The sequence below is a fragment of the Mus pahari genome, chromosome 1 (assembly GCF_900095145.1).
Source record: "Mus pahari chromosome 1, PAHARI_EIJ_v1.1, whole genome shotgun sequence".
Taxonomy (NCBI): domain Eukaryota; kingdom Metazoa; phylum Chordata; class Mammalia; order Rodentia; family Muridae; genus Mus; species Mus pahari.
Window position 1 is genome coordinate 17322962 of NC_034590.1, and position 21724 is coordinate 17344685.

At 54.3% G+C, this 21724-nt stretch overlaps 1 protein-coding gene across 3 annotated transcripts in view; it reads right to left on the reverse strand.

The window, feature by feature from the left end:
• Myh14 (myosin heavy chain 14) overlaps positions 1–21724 on the reverse strand; it is a 63974-nt gene that overhangs the window by 16585 nt on the left and 25665 nt on the right. For all 3 annotated transcript variants that reach the window (XM_021214674.1, XM_029538224.1, XM_021214683.1), the window contains 22 exons: positions 20716–20811; positions 18195–18313; positions 16424–16576; positions 16155–16328; positions 15462–15635; positions 14960–15074; positions 11403–11590; positions 10549–10670; positions 10056–10125; positions 9493–9653; positions 8676–8784; positions 7893–8024; positions 7076–7282; positions 6513–6650; positions 6031–6154; positions 5715–5886; positions 4349–4561; positions 2792–2936; positions 2407–2613; positions 1785–1889; positions 1549–1701; positions 479–727 (listed from right to left, as the gene is read on the reverse strand). In XM_021214674.1, coding sequence (XP_021070333.1) covers positions 479–727; positions 1549–1701; positions 1785–1889; positions 2407–2613; positions 2792–2936; positions 4349–4561; positions 5715–5886; positions 6031–6154; positions 6513–6650; positions 7076–7282; positions 7893–8024; positions 8676–8784; positions 9493–9653; positions 10056–10125; positions 10549–10670; positions 11403–11590; positions 14960–15074; positions 15462–15635; positions 16155–16328; positions 16424–16576; positions 18195–18313; positions 20716–20811 — 3326 coding nt within the window. The remainder of the gene's footprint in view (positions 1–478; positions 728–1548; positions 1702–1784; positions 1890–2406; positions 2614–2791; positions 2937–4348; positions 4562–5714; positions 5887–6030; positions 6155–6512; positions 6651–7075; positions 7283–7892; positions 8025–8675; positions 8785–9492; positions 9654–10055; positions 10126–10548; positions 10671–11402; positions 11591–14959; positions 15075–15461; positions 15636–16154; positions 16329–16423; positions 16577–18194; positions 18314–20715; positions 20812–21724) is intronic.

A 21724-nucleotide genomic window follows, 5' to 3' on the forward strand; every position in this document is an offset into this window, starting at 1 on the left:
CCAGGGTCTGCTACAGTAACAGAGCGCTGAGGGACCTTTGGTATCTGCAATGATTATTTTAATCCTCGAGGATGTGGAATACTTGATATGATTCATGCTTTCTAGATAGGTAAACTGAGGCAGAGATGGGCGCAGCAATGCCCAGGACAACCAGTCAGGGTGTGAGCACCCTCAGGGGCAGGAGACAGGATCATCATCCAATCTGGGCACTCAAGCAATGGGCAATAGGCACAAGCAGGACACTTGGGGTGGCCTGCTTTGTAGATGTGTGTGTGCGCGTGTGTCTGTGTGTGTGTCTGTGTGTGTGTGTGTGTGTGTGTGTGTGTGTGTGATAGAGTCAGCACCTACCTGGCTGTGACTCCTATGCCCACTTCAAAACTTATCTTGAGTGTCCCCTCCCCTAGCAAGTTTCTCTCAGTATTCAAATGGGTTTCTGTCCCCAGGGTGGCCAGCTGGGTAAACCGAGGCATGTACTCACCTGGTCAAATTTCCGCTGCTTCTTCTCCAGTGTGCTCAGGAGCTGCTTCTGCTGCCCCAGGTCCACCGTGGCATCGTCCAGCTCCTGCTGCAGCCGCCGCCGGGCTCGCTCCAGTCGTTCTACAGCCTCAGTCTTCTCTGCCAGGCGCTGGGCCAGGGTCTCTGCCTCCCGGGCTGCACGGCGCCGAGCCTCCTCCCCAGCCTCCAGCACCGAGGCCTCTTCTTCCTGGCGTCTCCGCCATTCAGAGAGCTGCAGGGAGAGGAGTGTAAGGTGACAGCCATGAGTGACTGTGGTGTGGAATTCTGGCACCCCGTGTCCTGGGTGTAAACTGAAGCCTAAAGGCAGGAAGGAGCTGACCACTGGGCCCTCCTGCCTCACAGCAGTTGAGAACTATCAACCTAGCTCTTCCAGGGTACTGGCACCCTCAGCATGACCCAGCACTCAGTCCAAATGGGGTTTGCCCTTGGATCCCCAGACCAAAGTGAAAATGACAAAGGCTGAGGAAGAAGAAGAAAAGGAGGAGGAGGAAGAGGAGGAAGAGGAGGTGATAATCTGGGGAGTCCACAGGATGGGGAAGAGTCTCCATTGGAGATGGGTTTTGAAGCACACATAGGAGCCCGCCAGTGGAAGACATTCATTCATTCTGCTGGCGTCTCTTAAGGCTTCCTATAGAGATCAGGGTCAGTTATTTGAAGGGATTCAATCTGGTGGGGAGACACAAGGGTAGAACAGTCACAGCCTACGGTGGCCAACATTTAGCCAGAGTAAAACAGAGGGTGGATGGGACAAGCGACTACAAGGGAGGTAAGACCCAAGTCTGCAAGAGCAAAGGTCGGCAGACATTACTAGGAAAGACAGGCAGAGGCTCTGTCCAGGGTACTGGGAGCCACAGCAGAGCCCTTGCGCTACCTATGGAGAGAGGAGGAGCTTCAGAGGGGCGGGCTCACCACCCACGCTGTGCACTGTGGGTGTGTAGGGAAGTCAGGAGCAGGCGTGGCAGTGGGGCCTCAGCCAGGGAGGCAGATGAAACCCGCATGGGGCATGGTCCCTGGATGGGTGTGACTGCCCACCTGAGCCTGCATGCTCTGCAGCTCCCGGCCAGCCCGTTCCCTGGCAACCACCTCCTCTTCCATCTGCTCCCGAAGCCCGGCCGCCTCTGCCTCTAGGGCTCGCACACGGGACCCCAAGGCCAGCTTTGCCCTGGTCTCCTCCTGCAGCAGTTCCTGTGGGTGGAAGGGATGACGGGGGGTCAGGTGGAGTCAGCGGCAGAGTAGTGGATGGGGGGGGGGGCGGCGAGCAGGGTCACCTGGGTGTCGTGCAGCTGGGACTCCGCACTGCTCAGCTCCTTGCCCAGCCTGATGGCCTTGGACTCAGCCTCGCTCAGGGCTGTGGACACGCTCTCAAGTTCCGCCTGTGGAAAGGAGATCGTGAAGCTGGCCAGGGTAGTTCAACACGGTGGGCCTTACTGACACCTCAGTCCCAGATCCTGGCTGTGTGCGTGGTGGAAAGCCAGTGTGTGGCCAGGGTCTTGCACAGAACTGACGCAGAGGCCAAGTATTGGGAGTTTCCAGAGGAGAGGAACTTCTGCCTTGTCACCACGGTGGACGGACAGTCAATGGCAGAAATGAAAGGGGGATACCGTTCAGCAATGAAAGGGATGAGGGAGGGAGCTGGGTGTGGTGGCTCAGGGGGAGGCAGAGGCAGGAGGATCTCTGTGAGTTCAAGACTAGCCTGGTGTACAGAGTGAGTTCCAGGACAGCCAGGGCTACACAGAGAAAACCTGCTTCAAAAACAAAAACTATTTGAACCAAGCTAGACTGGGGTGGAGTCATCTTTTTTCTGTCCTTGCTGCCCTATTTAGAGTGAAACTATTCACAGTCCCTCCCTCTCCCAGGGATAGTCACATGACACCCCGTGACCCCACCTACCTGGGCTCTCTGCAGCTTCTCAGCAGCTTCAGACCGAGCCCGCTCAGAATCGCTGGATCGGCCCTGGACCTCCTGTAGCTGGGACTCCAGGCGTCGCCTCTTCTGCTCGCCCTCCTGTCTCGAGGTCTGCAGGCTGCTCAGCTCGGCCTTCAGCTCGGACACCTCAGCCTCCAGGGCTAGCCGAGTCTTCTCCCACACACCTTTGCCCTGCGTGGAGTGGGTGGGCTTGCTGAGCCTCCATACACTCAGCGTCATCGTTCACCCCTCATCCCCTTGGCTTTTCATTCAATATTCTCTTTTCACCAAGGATTTGGTTTAAGTAGTTATTCAGTTAACACTTATTCAAGGCTATATCCCAGAGGGTGGCAGGACGCTACCTACTCACCCTCCGGGCTTGCTCCAACTGCTCTGCCATCTCCACCAGAGCCTGGCTATGCCTCTGCCTCAGCTCCTGCATGGACACCTCGTGAGCACGGGACTCCTCTTCCAATGCTTTCTTCAGCTCTGTCACCTCCTGCTCCCTCTTGGACCTTTGGTGTGGGCAGGGGAGAGAGGACAGGAATTCAGAGCGGAGGACGGTGGGATGTGAGGAGAACCAGATATGGTCTCCTTCTCCATTTCCTCTGAGGATGGACCCTGTAGTTTGTGCTTCCTGTGGGGGTCTGGATACGAAAGCTCCCCAAGAGCTCACGAGTCCCCATGCCTCCGTGCTCAGCTGGAGGCGCTGTTTCTGAAAGGATGGAGAAGCTTTAGGGCAGGGGTCCAGCTGACACAGGGAGGCGGAGGGTCAGAACCAGCCTGGATTCCTGCAGAGTCCATCTGCTGTTCTGTCAAGACTGGAGCCAGCCCTACTGCAAGCTCCCGCACCACAGGCAGGAGACACTTCTGCTACCGTGGAAGCCACTTCCTTGTCATGACATCATGGGCTAAAACAGACTTTCCCTTTCAAGTCACCTCTTGTCAGGTGTTTGGTTGTGTAACAAATACATTTCCCAAGGTATGGGTGGTGATACAAAGGGGGGGGGTGTCAGGCATTACCTCCTATTCATTCCTCAAACCCTTCTCAAAGGGCCATTCCTCAGCAAGGCCCCCAGAGCACAGACTTGCCTTAAATCTCTTTTATTACTTATGTGCATGTGACTGCAGTGCCCAAGGAGGCCAGAAGGGGGTGTCGTATCTCCTGGAGCTACAGGGAGTTGTGAGCCATCATGTGGTTGCAGAGAACTGAAGTGCAGCCCTTCTGTAAAAGCAGCCAGAGCTCTAAACCACCGAGTTATCTCTCCAGCCCCTAGACTTCACGTAAGAGTTGGCACTGGGGCTGGAGAGATGGCCCAGTGATAAAGAGCTCTGACTGCTCTTCCAGAGGTCCTGAGTTCAAATCCCAGCAACCACATGGTGGCTCACAACCATCCGTAATGGAATCTGATGTCTTCTGGGGGGTCTGAAGACAGCGACAGTGTACTCATATAAATAAAATGTATAAATCTTTAAAGAGAGAGTTGGCATTGACGGGCAGTGGTGGCGCACGCCTTTAATCCCAACACTTGGGAGGCAGAGGCAGGCGGATCTCTGTGATTTTGAGGCCAGCCTGGTCTACAGAGCAAGTTCAGTATAGCCAGCACTGTTACACAGCGCTTGTTTCTCTGTGTGAGAAACCCTGTCTCAAGAAACTAAAAACAAACAAACAAACAAAAAAGAAAAGTGTATGTGTGTGAATGTGTGTGTATGTGTGTGTATATCTATGTGTGTATATATGTGTGTATGTGTGTATATGTGTGTCTGTGTGTCTGTGTGTATGTATGTGTATGTGTGTATATGTGTGTATGCGTGTATGTGTGTGTATGTGTGTGTGTGTATAGCCTTTGTCCAGATGTGCCCCACCTGCCACACCCTCCCTGTCCCATCCACTATCTTCCCACCCCTGCCCACCCCATGTCCTCACCGCAGCTCCTGCTGGGCGTTGGTGGAATCCAGCGTGTCCTCAAGCTCCCCACGTAGAGCCTCCAACTCCTCGCCCAGGTCCCGGCGCTGCTTCTCCGCCTTGGCCCTGGCTACCCGCTCAGCTTCCAGGTCCTCCTGAGCCTCAGCAAGGCCAGCTTGTGCCTCTCGCAGGGACTTGAGCAGCTGGGCACGGGCACCACCCTCCTCCTCTGCCCTGGGGGTATGACAAGGACCAAGACGGGGTTGGCACCCAGGCAGGCAGAGCTGAGGGTGAGGTTCAGGGACTGGAGAGATCAGATGTGGGTTCAAGTCCTGGCTCTGTCACTGGTCATGTGATTTCTCTTCTTCAATCCTTCCTACTCATATTCCTGGGCAGAATGCTACCCACAGCTCTCCTGGGTGGCCCGGCTCCTGCTGTGTGCCCAGCCCTTTACCTGACTCCCTGGGGAGTTGTCGGTGCTGCTTTCTAGGACAGGATCTTTCTAAGTTGTTCAGGCTAGCCTTGAACTCATGGCAATGCTCCTGTCTCAGCCTTGCAAGTGCTGGGCCATTTAACTACTGTGTGTACAGTGGAAGCCAGAAGTGCTCTCAAATCATTTCCCCATCTTTTTTTTCCCCCTGAGACAGGGTTTTTCTGTGTAGCCCTGGCTGTCCTGGAACTCACTCTGTAGACCAGGCTGGCCTCGAACTCAGAAATCTGCCTGTCTCTGTCTCCCAAGTGCTGGGATTAAAGGCGTGCGCTGCCACTGCCTGGTTTAATTTCTTTCTTTTTAAAGAAATATTTATTTTATGTATATGAGTGCACTGCAGCTGTCTTCAGACACACCAGAAAAGGGCATCAGATCCCATTTCAGATGGTTGTGAGCCACCATGAGGTTGCTGGGAATTGAACTCAGGACCTCTTGAAGAGCAATCAATGATCTTAACTGCTGAGCCCCCTCCACCTTAAATTATTAAAAAAGATTTATTTTAATTTTATGCGAATGAGTGTATGTGCGCCATGTCTGCAGTGCCTGTGGAGGGCAGAATAGCATGTTGGATTGCATAAAACTGCAGATACAGTCGTAAGCCTCCATGTGGGTGCTGGGGACTGAGCCCAGGTACTCTGCAAGAGCAGCCATTGTTCTTAACCACTGAGCTATCTCCAGCCTTCCTAACTCACATTTTATTCCTATTCTATCCGCAATGGAGCTGAACCCACAGGCCGAGGTGTCTAGGAAGGCCTCACACGCATGGTCAATGTGTTTCAAATAGGCACCATGGCTTGTATGCAGTAGTAGCTCAATAAGCGTGGAGCCCTCACACTTGAGGTCCCTCACATGCTGTGCCTTGGCGAGGAAGGTGGGGCCACTCCTGGGGAGACCCACCTGAGAAGGGCGGCCTGCAGCTCGTCCTCCTTGCGGCCCAGCTGTAAGAGCAGCTCCTCCGCCCTCTGCTTCTGCTCCACCATCTGCTCCTGAAGCTCTGAGCTCTCCCCATCCAGCCGTCGCTTCAGCTTCTCTAGTTCCTGGCGGCCCTTCTCCTCCTTCTTCAGCCGGTCTGCGGGCACCAGGACAGGGGCGCGCTGCAGACCAAGGCCTGGCACCACCTGCCTCCTCCCTCTGGCCTTCTGCCTCCTCCCTCTGGCCTTCTGCCTGCAGGTCTTCGGTATGCACGCAGTCCACCCTGGCCCCCGATGCTTACCTTCCATGTCTGAGATTGTGGCTTCATATTTGAGCCTCAGCTTGTTGAGACTTTTGACTTTCTCTTCCTCTTCGGCTGCCTGTGAGGAGAACTCAGCCAGGCGCTCCTCCAGCAACCTCCGCTCCTGGGGACAAAAGAGACTCAGGACCCTTGCTTGCCTGCCATGTCCCCAGAGTCTGCCTTTCCCAGCCCTCCCTCCACCCTCCCCTCCTCGCCATCCCGGGGTCTGGGCCCAGCCCACCTTAGGGACTTAAGAATGGCATTAAGCCACCAGCACATGGAGGGATGTGGGCTGTTCTTTTGAATTAACACTTCAGGCCACCCTCAGGGGGCAGCACACCCTCGCCATCACGCCCCCACTCCTGGCTCACTGGACCAGGATCCCAGCAGGAGCCCATCTATGGTATCTTGCTTTGGCGTGCCCATGGTCCCAAGAGGCTTCCCCCGCTGACCCAGGATCCAGTGCTGCCCAGAGGCCCCACCTTGCTCAGCTTGGAATTCTGGTCCTCCAGGAGCAGCAGGTCCTCCTCAAACTTCTTCATCTTGGCCTCTGTGGTCACCTTCTCCAGCTGTAGCTTCTGCCGGGCACCCTCCTCGGCTTCCAGGTGGCTCTCCAGCTCCTGTGGGGGTAGAAGGGATGGGGACCCCAGAGCTGTCCATACCAGAGCTATGCAGCAAGCTTTTCCTTGCCTCCCCTGTTTGTCCATTCATTGGCTTGACAGCACTTACTGAGTGTCTAGTGCATACCAGACTCTAGATTTCTATTCATGCAGAAAAAGAACTCAATTGTCCCCTCAGTGCACACAGATTTGGCAGAGTAGTCCCAGGAGGGTGGCCTGCTGGGGTCAGGGCTGAAGACAGATGCCTTCAGAACTAGGAGACAGGTTGAGTCCTGAGGAGGGGACCTAATTGAGGGAGCCAGCAGCACCTGAGGCTGGATTCTAGTTCTCCACTGTTTGAATGAAATCTATATAGTCTTTGTGCTTTGGACCCCCGGAGCTGAGGTGTGCCGTGGGGTGGACAGGGGTGTCTGGGTCCCCCACACCTGGATGTGCTGCTGCAGTCTCTTCTTCTCGCTCTGCAGCTGCCGGCTGCATTCTTCTTCCTCGCCCACTCGTGCCTCCAGCTCTGTCACCACCAGCTCCAGCTCCTGCTTCCGGGCAGCCAGTCGCGCCCGTGTCTCCTCGGCCTCAGAGCACAGCTCGGCTTCTGCTCGCAGCTGCTCGGCCAGGCGCGTGCGCTCCTCCTCTAGCTGTGGATGGCGGGTACCAGTCAGGGCCTCCCTCTCAGGCTGCCCCCACATCCCCACCTCTTACCTCTCACCACCCAGCCTGAGTGCAGCCAGACACTGTCCCTTGAGCCCTGGCTTCGTCCCTTCATCCACACAGCTCTGCTGTAGCTGCACCCAAAGACCCACACTCACCATTCTACCCTTAACCTTGCTGTTGGCATCAAAGCCATATCTCAAGGCCTGAAGACAACCTTGAACCCCAGCCCTGCCCCTGCCACTCACCATAGGAATCCTGTCCATCACACAGGCCCTGCCTAGTAGCCTTACTTGCCCTCCAGGCCCAATCCTGATACACACACGGATGGGCGTGCACGTGTACACACACACACACACACACACACACACACATACACACACACACACACACACAACCCTACCTCCTCACCCTCTTCATACACTGCCACGTTCCAAGCCCTACTCCTCACCATCTTGACCATGCCCTTATGTCCACCCACTGCTCCACAACCCCACTCTGTGGAAGTGGCACCACTCAAAAGCCCCGCCCCTCATACCATGGCCACACCCACACAGACCCTCTGTCGGGCTAGGCCTCACATGGCCTGCTCCTCACCTGTGCCACTCGACCCTGCAGTTCTCCCACTTCACGCGCGCTCTGCTGCTGCAGCTCCTGAACTTTCTGCAGCTCCTGGGCACGCGCCTGCAGCACCTCATCCTGCCGTGTCACCTGCAGCAGGGGCTTCACCTGGGGAAGAGCACAGTGGCTCCAGGAAGGGGGACCCGCCACACGCCTGCGGCCTGTCACCCTTGCTGATGTAACGATCCCTGGGCACCTGAGGGTGGTCTGGAGGTCTGGCTTGTTCTGGATCCAGCTGTACCTGCAGCTGCCTGTTCTTTTGATTTGTTTGTTTGTTGGTTGGTTGGTTGGTGGTTTTGCATGTTTAATGAAGTCAGTTTTTTCCTTCCACAGTGTGGGTCCTGGGCATTGAACTCATGGCCTCAGGCTTGGCGGCAAGCACCCTTAATGTGTTAAGCCATGATATTATATTCCTGGCCAGCATCAGACTCTCTATGTAGCCAGAGATGACCTAGAACGCCTGAGCCTCCTGTTTCCTGAGTTCTGGGATGACAGTTCTGTGCATGTTGAACAGGCACACTACCATCTGAGCTACAGCTTCCTCATCCTCCTCACTGTGCACAGATTCCAGGCAGGTCTCACCCCCACCCCCACCCTAGTGTCCTGTATCAGACCAGTTTAAATCGCTTGCCTTCTAAAAACTCCTGGGTAACGGGGCGGGGCAGATGGGCTCCACCGCACAGACGCGGAGAACAGGGTGCCCCTCCCCCTCGCCCCCTACCCCCCCCCCAACTGAGGCGTAGGCTCAGCCTCCCTCACCTTGATGAACAACCTCCACCACTGCCAGTTCCTCAGCTTGAGGTAGGCGGCACAGTTTCTCTGCATCACCCTCAGAGCACTCTGCTGCTGCTGCCGCCTCTGGAAAGCCCTGTGGGGACACCGCGGAGAGTGGGCGCTGGCCCACAGAAAGCAGCCACTCCACACAGGGGTCTCATGTAGCTGGGGCTGACTTTGAACCCTTGATGCTCCCGCCTCCACCTCCACAGTGCTGGGATGACAGGTGTACATCCCCATGAGGATAGGACCCAGGGTCCCACGCACGCTCGGTGAGCCCCCTGGCCACTGAGCCGAATGCCCACCACAGCAGACTTTACAATCAATCTTACGCGTCCTGCTCTTGGCTCTGCCCAGGCCTCAGCCTCCCTTCTTTCTTCTCAGTCCATCCTCACACACTGGCCCTGCCCTTGTCTCTCAGCTCTCCACGTTCCCTAGGGTCCCTGGGTAAGGTCCATCGCCCCCAGCCTGGGGCTGGTCTATCCCTTCTACTAACTATTTGTTCCGACAGGAAGGGTGGCTGTTCTACATCTGTCTGCATCCGGAGACAGGCCTGGCGCCCTGCCACGGGGCCCTCACACAGACCAGCTTCTCATACCCTTTCATCCAGGCATCTTCCATCAAGACTTATCACCCCTCCAGCTGGGGTCCTGAGCAATTGGTTGGGGCCAAACAACATGTCTGGCTGGACCCCAACCTCTGGGCTCCGGCAGCATGCAGCACCCCAGCTCTCTCTGAGTGTCTGCTGGCCTCAGCCTGGCCTTGGCCTACAACCCCCCCCGACACAGCTTGGCTTCCTCACCTACGGGCCAGGTAGCCCCGCGCCGCTGCCTGGAAAGACACTATGATGTCGGTGACCTTCAGGTCCCGCTCCTCCTCCAGCTGGGCCAGGACCCCTGCCCGGAAGAAGATCTTGCTTTGGCCAACACGGTACAGGTTGGGGTCTAGCTCCAGGGCCTGGATCTGGAGGGTGAGAATGGGGAGGGGAGGAGATGGAGAGAAAGAAACTGTATGAGGAAGGACAATGGGGCAGTCCCTCCCCCACACACACCTGGATCCCTGTCCAGACCCTACACCTGCCACAGACCCCACTCCCATGCTGTGGGCTTCTCCCCACTCCACAGGCCTCATGGCAACGGGAACGTCTTTCTGAAGGCCCAATGCTTCCCGTACCTCTCACCCCAACACCAAAGGCCCTGCCCATGCAGTTAGCACCGCCTCCATCTACAGGCCCCGCCCCAAGCTAGAGAAACTCCTCCCCACCCCAGCCATGGGCCCTACCCACTGAGCAGGCCCCACCTCAGGTCACAAAGCCCCAATCCCTCCACAGTCCTGCCCCCAAACATTGGCCCCACCCTTATGTACCATCTTCTCACAGGCCTGTTTGCCGTCCATGAAGCCCTTGGGAATAGCGTTCGGGGTGAGGATTTCATAGCTGCAGCCAGAGGGGAGAGGGGAGAGGGGAAAGGAAGACGTTCCACAGTGGCGTGAGAGACCGTATAAACAAGGCTTCGTAGACATCAGGAATGCAAACCACATCACTAGGATGGCCCACTCTTGGAAGTTCGGTTTTACTGAGACAGGATCTCATTTTGTAACGTTGGCTGCCCTGGCACTCGCCATGTAGACCAGGTCTGGCCTTGGATTCAACAGCTCTCCCTGAGCACTATACCCAGCTTCGACTTCCGTTTTAAGTATAGAGGATCGCACACGAAGTGACCCCAAATACAGCTGGCACCCCAGGCCCCTTTCACACTGATCGTTTCTGAGGCTCCGGCCCCCAATCTGAGATCGCACTTGCAGGGATTTGGCTCCCATCCTGCCCAAATCCCTGGAGCCTTTTGCTAGCCTGGCTCACCGCTGTCGGAACTCCTGGAAGAGGATGCGGTTGGGGAAGCCTTGGCGGCAGATGCGGATACCCTCGAGGACCCCGTTACAACGGAGTTGGTCCAGCACCAGGCGCGGCTCCAGCTTCCCAGCCTGCAGGGGTGACGGCAGAGTCAGTGGCAGCCACCAGGGGCGCCACAAGTAGGACTGTGGCAAGTGTTTACCACTGATCCATACCCGAGCCTCTCCCTGGGGGATTCTAGAAAGGAATCTTATTGCTGAGTAACACTCTTTTTACTTATATGAAACACGACGTTATTAAGTTTCCCAGACTGTCTTTAGACTGGTGCTATAAGAGAGATTGGTCCTGAACTTAACAGTTGTCCCTAGTGCTGAACTGACAGGCCTGTGTCACCTCCTATCCTTGCAGCCTTCTTCCACACTGTATTCCCACCACGTTCCCACCCGCCTCAGAGCCTTTGCACGAGCCGTTCTCTGCTTGGAAAACTGCTTAGGCTATGCAGTTCAGTCCCCTCCCCTCCAGGGATCTTTCTATGACTCCCTGGCCAGGTAAAATCCAACATGACCTTCTTCTCATACCTTCAGAGTCACCTGAACGTTCACTCTGGGTGCCGGGCTGTATGTGTATCTTAATAAGCCCCCCCTTGCCCTATCTACCAGCAAGTGTGAGAACTCAATGTCCTCCCTTCATCTGTTACCTCCTTGGAGGGCACAGGAGCAGCTGGAACAGGCTCTTCTTGTCTCTCTGCCACTGTGTCCCCACACAGTGGACACTCAGAAACTTTAGGTCACAGAAGCAGAGAGCCCAAGCATGGCGGCCACTTGTCCCCACGCGCAGAGCACATCAAGTCCCCTCCTACTCACCCTCTTCTCATGGTTGGGAACGATGCAGCGGACAAAACTAGGGTTGGTGTTGCTGAGCGTGGCCATGAGGCGGCTCAGGGATTCTTTGTAGAGCTGCCCCACGGTCCGGAACATTCCACGGCGGGGGCGGCCTCCCGGCGGGCCATCTCCAAGGCTGCTCACTTGCTCCAGCCCCACGATGCCCTCCACTGTGGAGGGACAAAGAGATTCACAAAAGGGATCAAGGTCAGCCAGCCATAAGTTCATGTCATCCTCCTGCCTCAGACTCCAGAGTGTTGGGCTGAAGCCACCACACCCAGGAGTGGAGTTAGCCGAGGTGGAGTATCTTGCTGTCTACAGGACCCAAGCATGTCATGCAGAGGGGCTTACAGTTGACAGGCAGACAGAGAGCCAGAAATGCAGCAACTGGCCTCAAGGTCACATAGCTCAGAAGGCAGAGACCCAGGGCCAGAACCTGGTAGTGTGTCCTCATGTACCCTGCCACTGCTGGCCCTCCCCAGGTTCAAGTCTCTCTGGTTCCCCTATGCTGTCAGTCATTTTCAAAATGACAGATCTCATTGATTAGGTTTCTACAGCATAACAAAGAGCTACGGTTCTGGGTTCAAATCCATACTCTATCACTTACTGGCTGTGTGACCTTGAGCAAGCAACATAACCTCTCTGTACTTGTTTCCTTGTTTGCACATTAGGTGCTCAGGAAATGCCTTTCTTTTTTTTTTTTTTTTAAAGATTTATTTATTTATTATATGTAAGTACACTGTAGCTATCTTCTGATACTTCAGAAGAGGGCGTCAGATCTTGTTACGGATGGTTGTGAGCCACCATGTGGTTGCTGGGATTTGAACTCCAGACCTTTGGAAGAGCAGTCGGGTGCTCTTACCCACTGAGCCATCTCACCAGCCCGGAAATGCCTTTCTTAAAATGTTATTACACTGTGTGTGTGTGTGTGTGTGTTCATGTGAGTGTGCATGTGTGTGGAAGGCCAGTGTGGAAGGCAGTTTGTGGGAATTAGTTCTCTCCTTCCCCCATGTGGATCTTGGGAGACGGACCTCAGAATGTCAGGCTTGGCAGCACACACACCTCTATGCGCTGACCCATCTTGCTGGCCCCTTCTCTGTATTTTTAATACGTGGTCTAGCTAGAAGTTTCTAGAACCACCAAGGGCTTAGCAAGGAGGGAGAGACCTCATGCAGAGAGGACGGGGACCAGCATTTCCACCCAGGACCCCTCCCCACGGTTCCCCCCCAACTGCATTCTGCAACCTCACCCGTGGGTGCACAGAGAGACCCAACCCCTGGAGGAGAAGCGCCAGAGCTGAGTCTCCCTGCAGGTCCAGGGGACGGCGATGGGAAGGAGCCAAGTAAAGAGAACTGTTGGAGACCCCCTTGTTCTGGGGATGGGCAAATGAGGGGTGGGGACGGTGGCAGTGGTGGGAGAGATGTGTGGAGATGGGAGAGGGAAAGGTGAGAGGAAGAGAGAGAAAGAGCATTAGTCCCGGAGCAGGCAGGCCGGACTCAACTGTTGCCTGACCGAATCAAGTCCTGTTCGCCCTCACATTGGTGCTGAGAGAACCTGCGAGGAGTCAGCACCAAACACAATAACAACACCTTACAACCCAAGTCTTCGTCTGTTGTCTTAGCCAGTCCTTTTTGCCCTGGATGCCCGGAAGCGCAGCGGTTAACTTGACATATCCACCCCACCTGTTGGGAACCGTTATGGTTTGTGCATGCTCGGCCCAGGGAGTGACACTATTAGAAGTGGCCCTGTTGGAGTCGGTGTGTCACTGTGGGTGTGGGCTGTAAGACCCTCATCCTAGCTGCCTGGAAGCCAGTAGTCTGCTAGCAGCCTTCAGATGAAGATGTAGAACTCTCAGCTCTGCCTGCACCATGACTGCCTGGATGCTGCCATGTTCCTGCCTTGATGATAATGGACTGAACCTCTGAACCTGTAAGTCAGCCCCAATTAAATGTTGTCCTTATAAGAGTTGCCTTGGTCATGGTGTCTGTTCACAGCAGTAAAACCCTAACTGAGACAGGGACTATCTCATTTGCCCGCCCCCAACCCGTGGCTGCCAGGACACAGCATGTCCAATTCTGGGATCAAGGTGGCCACGAGTGAGATGGATGTAAACTGGACCAAGTCCCTACTCTTCCCCTTCTTGCCCTTTGTGCCAGCGTTGTTAGTGGCTCCTCACGGGGGAAGATTGGTTCAGCATCAGCTCCAGAAGATCAGAGCCAGGCACACAGGGGCTGGGACAGATGGGTAAGGGGTCATGTGCCCACAGTGCCCATGAACTATGCTGAGCTTTAGAAAGGATTTATTCTGACTATTTGTAACTCTCTCTCTCTCTCTCTGTGTGTGTGTGTGTGTGTGTGTGTGTGTGTGTGTGTGTGTATGCAGGTATCCATGGAGGACCGAAGTGTTGGACCCCAGAATTAAGAGTGGTTATAGGTGATTATTAGCCACCTGACATGGGTGCCGATCCTGAACTTGGGTTCCCTGATGGCTCAACTTGTTTGTTTGTTTGTTTGTTTGTGTTGGGGCCTCTCTTTAGCCCTGGCTTTCTTAGAGCTTATGATATAAATCAAGTTGCACTCAAACTTACAGAGATCCACTTGCCTCCCCCGCCCCACCCGCCTCCGAGTGCTGGGATTAAAGGCTTGCACTACCAGGCTGGGCTAAAAATATCTATATAAAATCAGCTTTCCATATATTCAGGCTCAGCGCTTGCGGTTGAACAACTAATTAAAAATATTCCGAGGAAAAGAGTCTATACTGAACACAACGCAGGCTTTTCCTGCCACAGTCTGTGTAGTAGTGTAACTGCTATTTACATATCATTTGCATCTTGTTAAATAAATAGGATGAGGGCTGATTCAGCCTATAGGGACAGAGAGGAAAAAAACGTACACAGGAAGGGGTGTGTGTCAAATGTGAATACTAGGGTATTTAGGTAAGTCTTTGAGTGGCCTGGTGTCCTGTGTGTCCCGAGGGATGGCCGCACTTATTTTTCTGGTCTGATTGCATAGGAGACTATTACTAAAAACGATCATTGACACGAATATGCCCATGGGTATGTTTGTATTATTTCTTATCCTTGTGTAAGATGCTAATTTAAGATAACAACACATCCATCCACCAACCCACTCCTTAACCTACCTAGCTTTCCACCCACCCACCCACCATCCATCTATATCTGTCTGCTTACCCAACCACCAGCCCATCCTTCACTCACCAATCCCCCCATCCACCCTTTCTTCAACCCATCCGACCCATTCTTCTATCTGTCCATGTATACATCTGCTAACCTGTCCATCCACCAACTCACTTACCAACCCACTCATCCATCTATCTATACACTTGCCCATCCACCATCCACCAATCAGTCCATCCACATGTCCATCTATCTATCCATCCATCCCCTGGCCCACCCATCTACCCACTCATTCATGTTCCCCTCCATTCCTCCCTTCCCCTCCAGCCACTGGCTCTTGCTCCCACTGGGGGTAGGAAGGAGCACGGCATCTGGGGACAGACCCTGGGGAGGGGGACCTTACCATCCTTCCAGATCTCAGCTGTGAGACGATCCGTACTCTGGTGAAGCAAGGCGGCCACATTGTCATTCAGCGGGTCCATGTTCTTCATCAGCCACTCACTGGCTTTGTAGTCAACCTGAATGGAACAGGCAGATGACTGCGTGACTGAGATCCCCACACAGGTTCTTGGCATGGACTGGAACACTGGGGTCAACTTGTATCCATGCTTTGAACTGCCCCTCACCCGCAGGACCCTTCTTTCTATGACCTTCCCCCACCCTCCCTCCTGTAGCCCAACCCTTGACTACAACGCTCTTCTAGTACATTCCACTCCAGCCACATAGGCCTCCCCAGTTCCTCAGTCTGTTCCCATCAAAGGGCCACAGGCGTGAGACTCTCTGTGGAATCTCACCGGTGGCCTCCCTTCCCTCTGGAGGAAGCTGTGGCTGACATGGTCTTAAACTTTGTGTGTCATGAGAGTCAGTGTACCCCTTGAGTGGTGATCCACAAGCATTGTCCTCACCTTGCCGGCGTAGTGCAGGACGCTGAAGTCGGCCTGATCCCGCAGGTTCCTGGGGCGCTGGAACTTGGGGTGGCTGCCCTGCTCCTGGGCAACCTTCTCCACAAAAGACTTGTCCGTGGCCTTGGGGAACCAGCACTCCTCGTCCAGCAGGGCCAGGAGACCTGGAGGGTTGGCCTAACCAGCAAGGGGAACAGAAGTCAGATTCCCCAAGTCTGGGCACAGGTTGCTGCTGTCAGTGCTTGGAAGTGGCTCGAGGTCGGGGGACTGGGACATGGATGAGCAGAGCTGAGCGCTTGCCTGGCATACGCAAAGCCCTAGGCTCCAGAACCCAGCACCGAGTCACGAGCCACACACTGTCCCAGGAACTCAAGTGGGACCTTCAGTGTCCAGAGAACCTGCTGGTCACAGGGATGTGGCTGCGGGTGGGGCATTTGCTCTTTGGGTCAGTGAAGGGCACGGTGGCAAGTGGGCGGGGTTGGGTAGTAGGCGGAGCCAAGCTTTGTGGGTCTGAGCACTGAAAGGGCAAAGTTTTGTGGGACTACTAGGTGGTGGGCGGAACCAAGTTTTGAAAGTTAGGGAGAACTGAGAGGTGTGTGTCCGGCGGTGGGTGGGGCAAGTTTTTAAGGTCTGGGTGGTAGGCGGGGCTGAGCATTGAGGGTCTGGGTTGCTCGCTCATTGGTCCTGACCCCTTACCGGACGCTCAATGAGGTCGATGCAAGGTTGCAGGTCCAACCCGAAGTCTAGGAAGGTCCAGGGGATGCCCTCTCGCTGGTACTCCTCCTGCTCCAGCACGAACATGGTGTGGTTGAACAGCTGCTGCAACTTCTCATTGGTATAGTTGATGCACAGCTGCTCGAAGGAGTTCAGCTACAAGGGTGGTGAAGGATGGCGCGGTGAGTGCGGGGCGGGGACGGAGGGAGCCGGAGTGGGGGGGAGAAGGACCGCAAGACCACGGCGCACACCTGGAAGATCTCAAAGCCCGCGATGTCCAGGATGCCCAGGAAGGAGGCACCCTGCCGTGGGCTTCTGTCCAGGGCACGGTTGAGCCGCAGAACCAGCCAGCGGAACAGGCGCTCGTAGGTAGCTTTGGCCAGAGCCTCCAGCGCAAAGTCAGCCTGCAAGGGTAGGGTGCAAAGTGAGGCCCAGCCCATGAGACACTGGGTGTGGATCCAGCAGGGTGTCCCTGAACTTGTAGTTCATCTCACAGTTCACCTCACAGTTTCTTGGGTATAAACACCAAAAAGGACCACAATAACAACACTCTGCCATAACTGAAGGCCTTGTGTCCATCAGGCGCCTATCCTCCTCCACCTCTTAAATCAACATCTACATACAGCACAGTGGGAGCTCCAGGTCTAAGAGTCTGGGTTCGAATCCCAGAATAGTCACTCAGAGGCTGTGTAGCCCCAGGCCCTAGCTTCTCTGCTGTTAGAGACTACAGCTGAGACAGAAATCCGGGGACTCCCAAGCTCCTCCCTGTTCCCTGTGGCTAACCTGTGGTCACCTCTCTGTCACCACTGTGGTCTGAGCCACCATCTTTGCCTGGATTTTGTCAGTGGCCCTGAGTTTCCTTGCTTATATATGTACTCTATGAAATCAGTTCTTTCAGTAGACAGGAGAATCTTTATATAGAGGACAAATGAAATCAAGTCACTTCCCAGGCTCCCACAGTACCTCTTTACTCTGTCCTCCACTGAGCATGGTTTCAGGGACCCTCTCCCTCTTCCTCCATCCTTTGTTTTGACATCACCAAACCTCCTCCGCAGAGGCATCGCTAAACAGAACCATCCTTTTCAATAACCTGCTTATTCGCCAGGGCCCTAGCACAGCGTTTCTCAACCCATGGGTTGTGACCCCCCCACACACACACAGAGGACATATGTAAGATCTCTTGCATATCAGATATTTACAATACCATTTAAAACAGTAGCAAAATTACAGTTATAAAGTAGCAATAAAATAACTTTATGGTTAGGGGTTACCACAATGGGAGCAACTGTGTTAAAGGGTGGAAGTATTAGGAAGGGTGAGAGCAATGGCCATAGTACATCCCAAGCCCCTCGAGAGACAAGTCTTTATTTTCGCTTGTGTGTATGTGCATGTGTGTGTGCATGTGAGGGCACACGAGGGTGTGGAGGCCAGAGGTCAAGCTCAGGTGTCATGCCTCAGGAAAAGAGAGTCTCTCGCTGAAGCTGGAGCTTGTTCATTCAGCTACAGCAGCTGACCAATAAAAGCCAGGGGTCCTCCTGTGTTCATCGCCACAACTCTTTACGTGGGTTCTGGGGTTCGAACTTGGCTCCACTTGCTGATGGAGCGACCTCCCAGCCTTGATCTGTGTTTTCATTACTGCTCACCCTCACCCCGCCCCAGCCTGGTGATAGAGTAGGGGCAGGCAAGGTTGCTGAGCGTGAGAGATGGGGAACACTGTCTAAAGACCTAGTAAGAGGATTCTGAAGATAAAGGTGCTCGCTGACGACCTGAGTTCAATCCCCAGGACCCACGTGGCAGAAGGACAGAACTAACTGCTGTTGGTGCTCTGGTGCCAGCCTGCATGCTGTGGCATGTGCCCCTCCCCCAAGAAATAAACAAATAATTGTAATAATAATAATAATAATAACAATAATAATAATTTAAAAGTCCCAGGATCACAAACTGTAAGCCAGTCCTTCCTGCCCTGAACAGCGCTTGATCCCGCCTACCACTGGATCCCGCCTACCGCTGGATCCCGCCTACCTGCTCCTTGGTTTGTGCTTTCTGAACATAGTCTCGGCCCACTTTGATGCGGGGTGTGAGAAGGGCTCTGGAGAAGTCGGTCACTCCGAGTCCCAAGAGGCGGCAAAGCTTCTGGGCAGCTGAAGGAGAGAGCAGGAGACAGGGGTTGTGGAGAGGGACATCGCACCCCTCCGCTGGAGGAAAGAGGTGGAGGCGGCCCTTTCTGGGAGGAGCATCCTGAGCGAACCAGGCGCTGCGTTAAGAGGCCTGTGCCTCTGGGCCTGGGGTGATGTAGATTTTCAGCAGGAATAACCAGCGCACAGAGCACCTCTGCACTAGCACCTTAAATAGATGGATGTTTGCAGCGGAGCACGCCGGGGCTGTGTGGGAGGCGTGTTTCCCTTGCTACTCTGAATTAAAGCCTGAATCAAGCCCGGTTCCCAGGCATCCGTCAGCTCCACGGAGGGAAAGCTTACTCTGGGCTTGGCCCCACAGAAGAAAAAAAGAGAAGCCTAGAAAGAAATGCATTTAAAAGGCACCAGAGTCAGACATGGTGGCACACACCTGCCAGCCCAGTTTCTGAGAGTCTGAGGGAGGAGGATCAGGCACTCCAGGTCATCCTCAACTATAAAGCAAGTTGAGGGCCAATCCGGGCTACATGAGATCCGACCTGAACCCGACACTCGCAACCATTGGGTTCTAGTTAAAACATAAAGCTATTCCTTGAGGCATGAAGGGAAATAAGCAGGTTTCAGAAAGTTTGTAGCCACGAAGTGGTGGTGCATGCCTTTAATCCCAGTACTCAGCACCCGGCACTCAGGAGGCAGAGGCAGGCGGGTCTCTGAGTTTGAGGCCAGCCTGGTCTACAGAGTGAGTTCCAGGACAGCCAGGACTATACAGAGAAACCCTGTCTCGAACCCCCCCACCCGAACATACACACCAAAAAGATAAAATAAAGAAAGCAAAAAGAAAAACTTGTAGTGTTTGCTCCCAATTAAGTAAAGCAAACAGGCGCGCCAGTGCAGGGCAGTGCCGGGTTGGTGAATAGCACCCCCGGTGGCCACAAGTGGGCGCTGCAGGGCTGGGTGAGCGGGGAGCAGTGCCCCAGTTCCCCAGATTTTCAGAGCTGTGCAGAGTTTGAGAGTGAGCTGGAGGGTTTTTATAACCAGGACAGAGAGCTTCAGATGTCCAGAGGGAGCCCGTGAACTCTATTTCTGTCTGATCTCCAGCTACACAGGCACAGGGTAGGAAAACCCCAGGGGAGACCCCGAGGACGCAGACAGCGTGGGAGTCTGACTGTGGGCAGTTGTCTCTCCTTTCTTAATAACCAAATCCCAGCACTTGGGAGGCTGAGGCAGGAGGCTGGCTGCGAGTTTGAGGTCAGCATAGGCTACAGTGACATCCTCTCTCACAAAGCTTAAAACAAAAAACATTGAGTGTGGTAGCTCATGCCTTTAGTATCACACTCAGAGGCAAAGGCAGGTGGATCTCTGTAAGTTCAAGGCCAACCTGGACTATAAAGCAGCTATAAAGAAAAAAAAAAAAAAAAAAAAAAAAAAAAAAGACTGCACAGGGGAGAGGAGGGAAACGGGGAACTACCTGCCACACAGCTGCTACCCCAAGAAGCCAGGGAGCTGTTCAGAGCTCACAGCCATCACCCCTCACTGGCTGAATGGCCACAGGCAGGTCATTTGTAAAAAAAGCCTCAGTTTTTCTACCCGCTCAAGGAGCTTAAAAATAACATTCAACAGTTCAGCTGGATGAGGTGGGACAGGCCCGTTATGTTATGCCAGAACTTAAGAGGTGGATGTTGGTGGCACACACCTTAATCCCAGTACTCAGGAGGCAGAGGCAGGTGAATTTCTGCGAGTTCAAGGCCAGCCTGGTGTACACAGAGAGCTCTAGGACAGCCAGGGCTACACAGAGAAACCCTGTCTCGAAAAAAAAAATAATAAAAAATAAAAAAGGGGGGTGGATGCAAGAGGATCAGGAGTTCAAGGCCATCCTGAGCTACTTATGGCCCAGTCCCAAATAATGAACAAGAAGCTACAGCGAGAATTAGTGATTTTCATTGTTTAACAACAAGAAGGAGGGGGATGTGAAACTGGGTGTGGTGGCACAGACAGGAAACCTCAGCACTCGAGGGGCAGAGGCAGGAAGATCAGGAATTAAAAAGGCCCAAGATGGGGGCTAGGAAGACGGCTCAGTGGCTAAGAGCACTGGCTACTCTTCCAGAGGACCCGTGTTCAGTTCTCAGCACCCACATGGCAGCTCTCAAAGGATCTGACATCCTCCTACGGACATGCATGCAGGCAAAACACTAATGCACATTAAATAAAGTATTTTAAAAGGGGGGGGCAAGGCTGGAGGAGGAGAGGTGCTTCTCAGGCATGGGTGGGGCTGTCTTCAGCAGGGTGTTTAAAATGGAGGAAGTCTGGCCATGGTGCTCTGGGCAAAGTGCAGGAGTCCAAGCCCTCCTGGGCGAGGGCAGAGGTAGGAGGGGACACTCTGGTGAGGACAGAGGACATTGCCCTGGTGGTACCTGTGTTGTCAGGCATGGTGGCCTGGTCCGTGTTGCGCTCTTTCTTCAGGACAATGTTGCCAAACTGGAGGACAGCAGAGACAGTGCGCAGCATGGCTGTGGGGCAGAGAGGACGGTCACAGGGGGACTCTGGTACCTGTCTAATCACGTTGCGGGAAACCCAAAGTCATGTCCAGTACCCCAGAGCTCAAAGCTCACCTGGGACCCCAGCTAAGCCTTTAAAACTGCAACAGAATCAATACACTCAGCTTTCTGTTTTCAAGCTTTGAAAAGAGAGATGATGTGCACACAGTTCAAAATGAACCAGATGTGGGGCGGTGGTGGCGCACGGCTTTAAAGCCAGCACTTGGGAGGCAGAGGCAGGTGGATTTCTGAGTCTGAGGCCAGCCTGGTCTACAGAGTGAGTTCCAGGACAGCCAGGGCTACACAGAGAAACCCTGTCTCGAAGAGAAAAAAAAAAGAACCAGATGTTGCGCTAGGGCAATGGCTTGGTCAGGAAGCAAGCATGAGGTTCCAAGTTTGATGCCTCAGTGCCCACATAGAAAGCTGGGTTTAGTGGTCCACATCTGTGCCCCAGGCCTGTGGAGACAGACAGAAGGATCCTGGGAGCTCAGTGGCTGGCCACCCAGCTTAGCCAGACAGTCTAGCTTCAGGTTCAGTAAGAGAACCTGTTTCAAAACCTAAGATCACCAGACTTGGCACAAAGCCACTTTAACCACCATCCACTGTACAGTCCCATGCCCAACGCTTCACCTGAGTGTTAAGGGTTGGAACCCAGGTCTCTGGGCTCTGCCACTAAGCCACCTCCTCAGCCCATTACTGATTCTGACACAGAGCTTGTGAACGAGGGTACTGAAGCTGATGCCGCAGGGAAGTGAGTTGTCTTCCACGCTGGGCACCAAAGCCTCTTTGCTCCAGCACTGTGCTGAGGGTGCAGTTTTCACAGTTCAAGTACCCATGTCAGGTAGCTCACAACTACCTGTAACTCCAGCTCCAGGGGATCTTACGT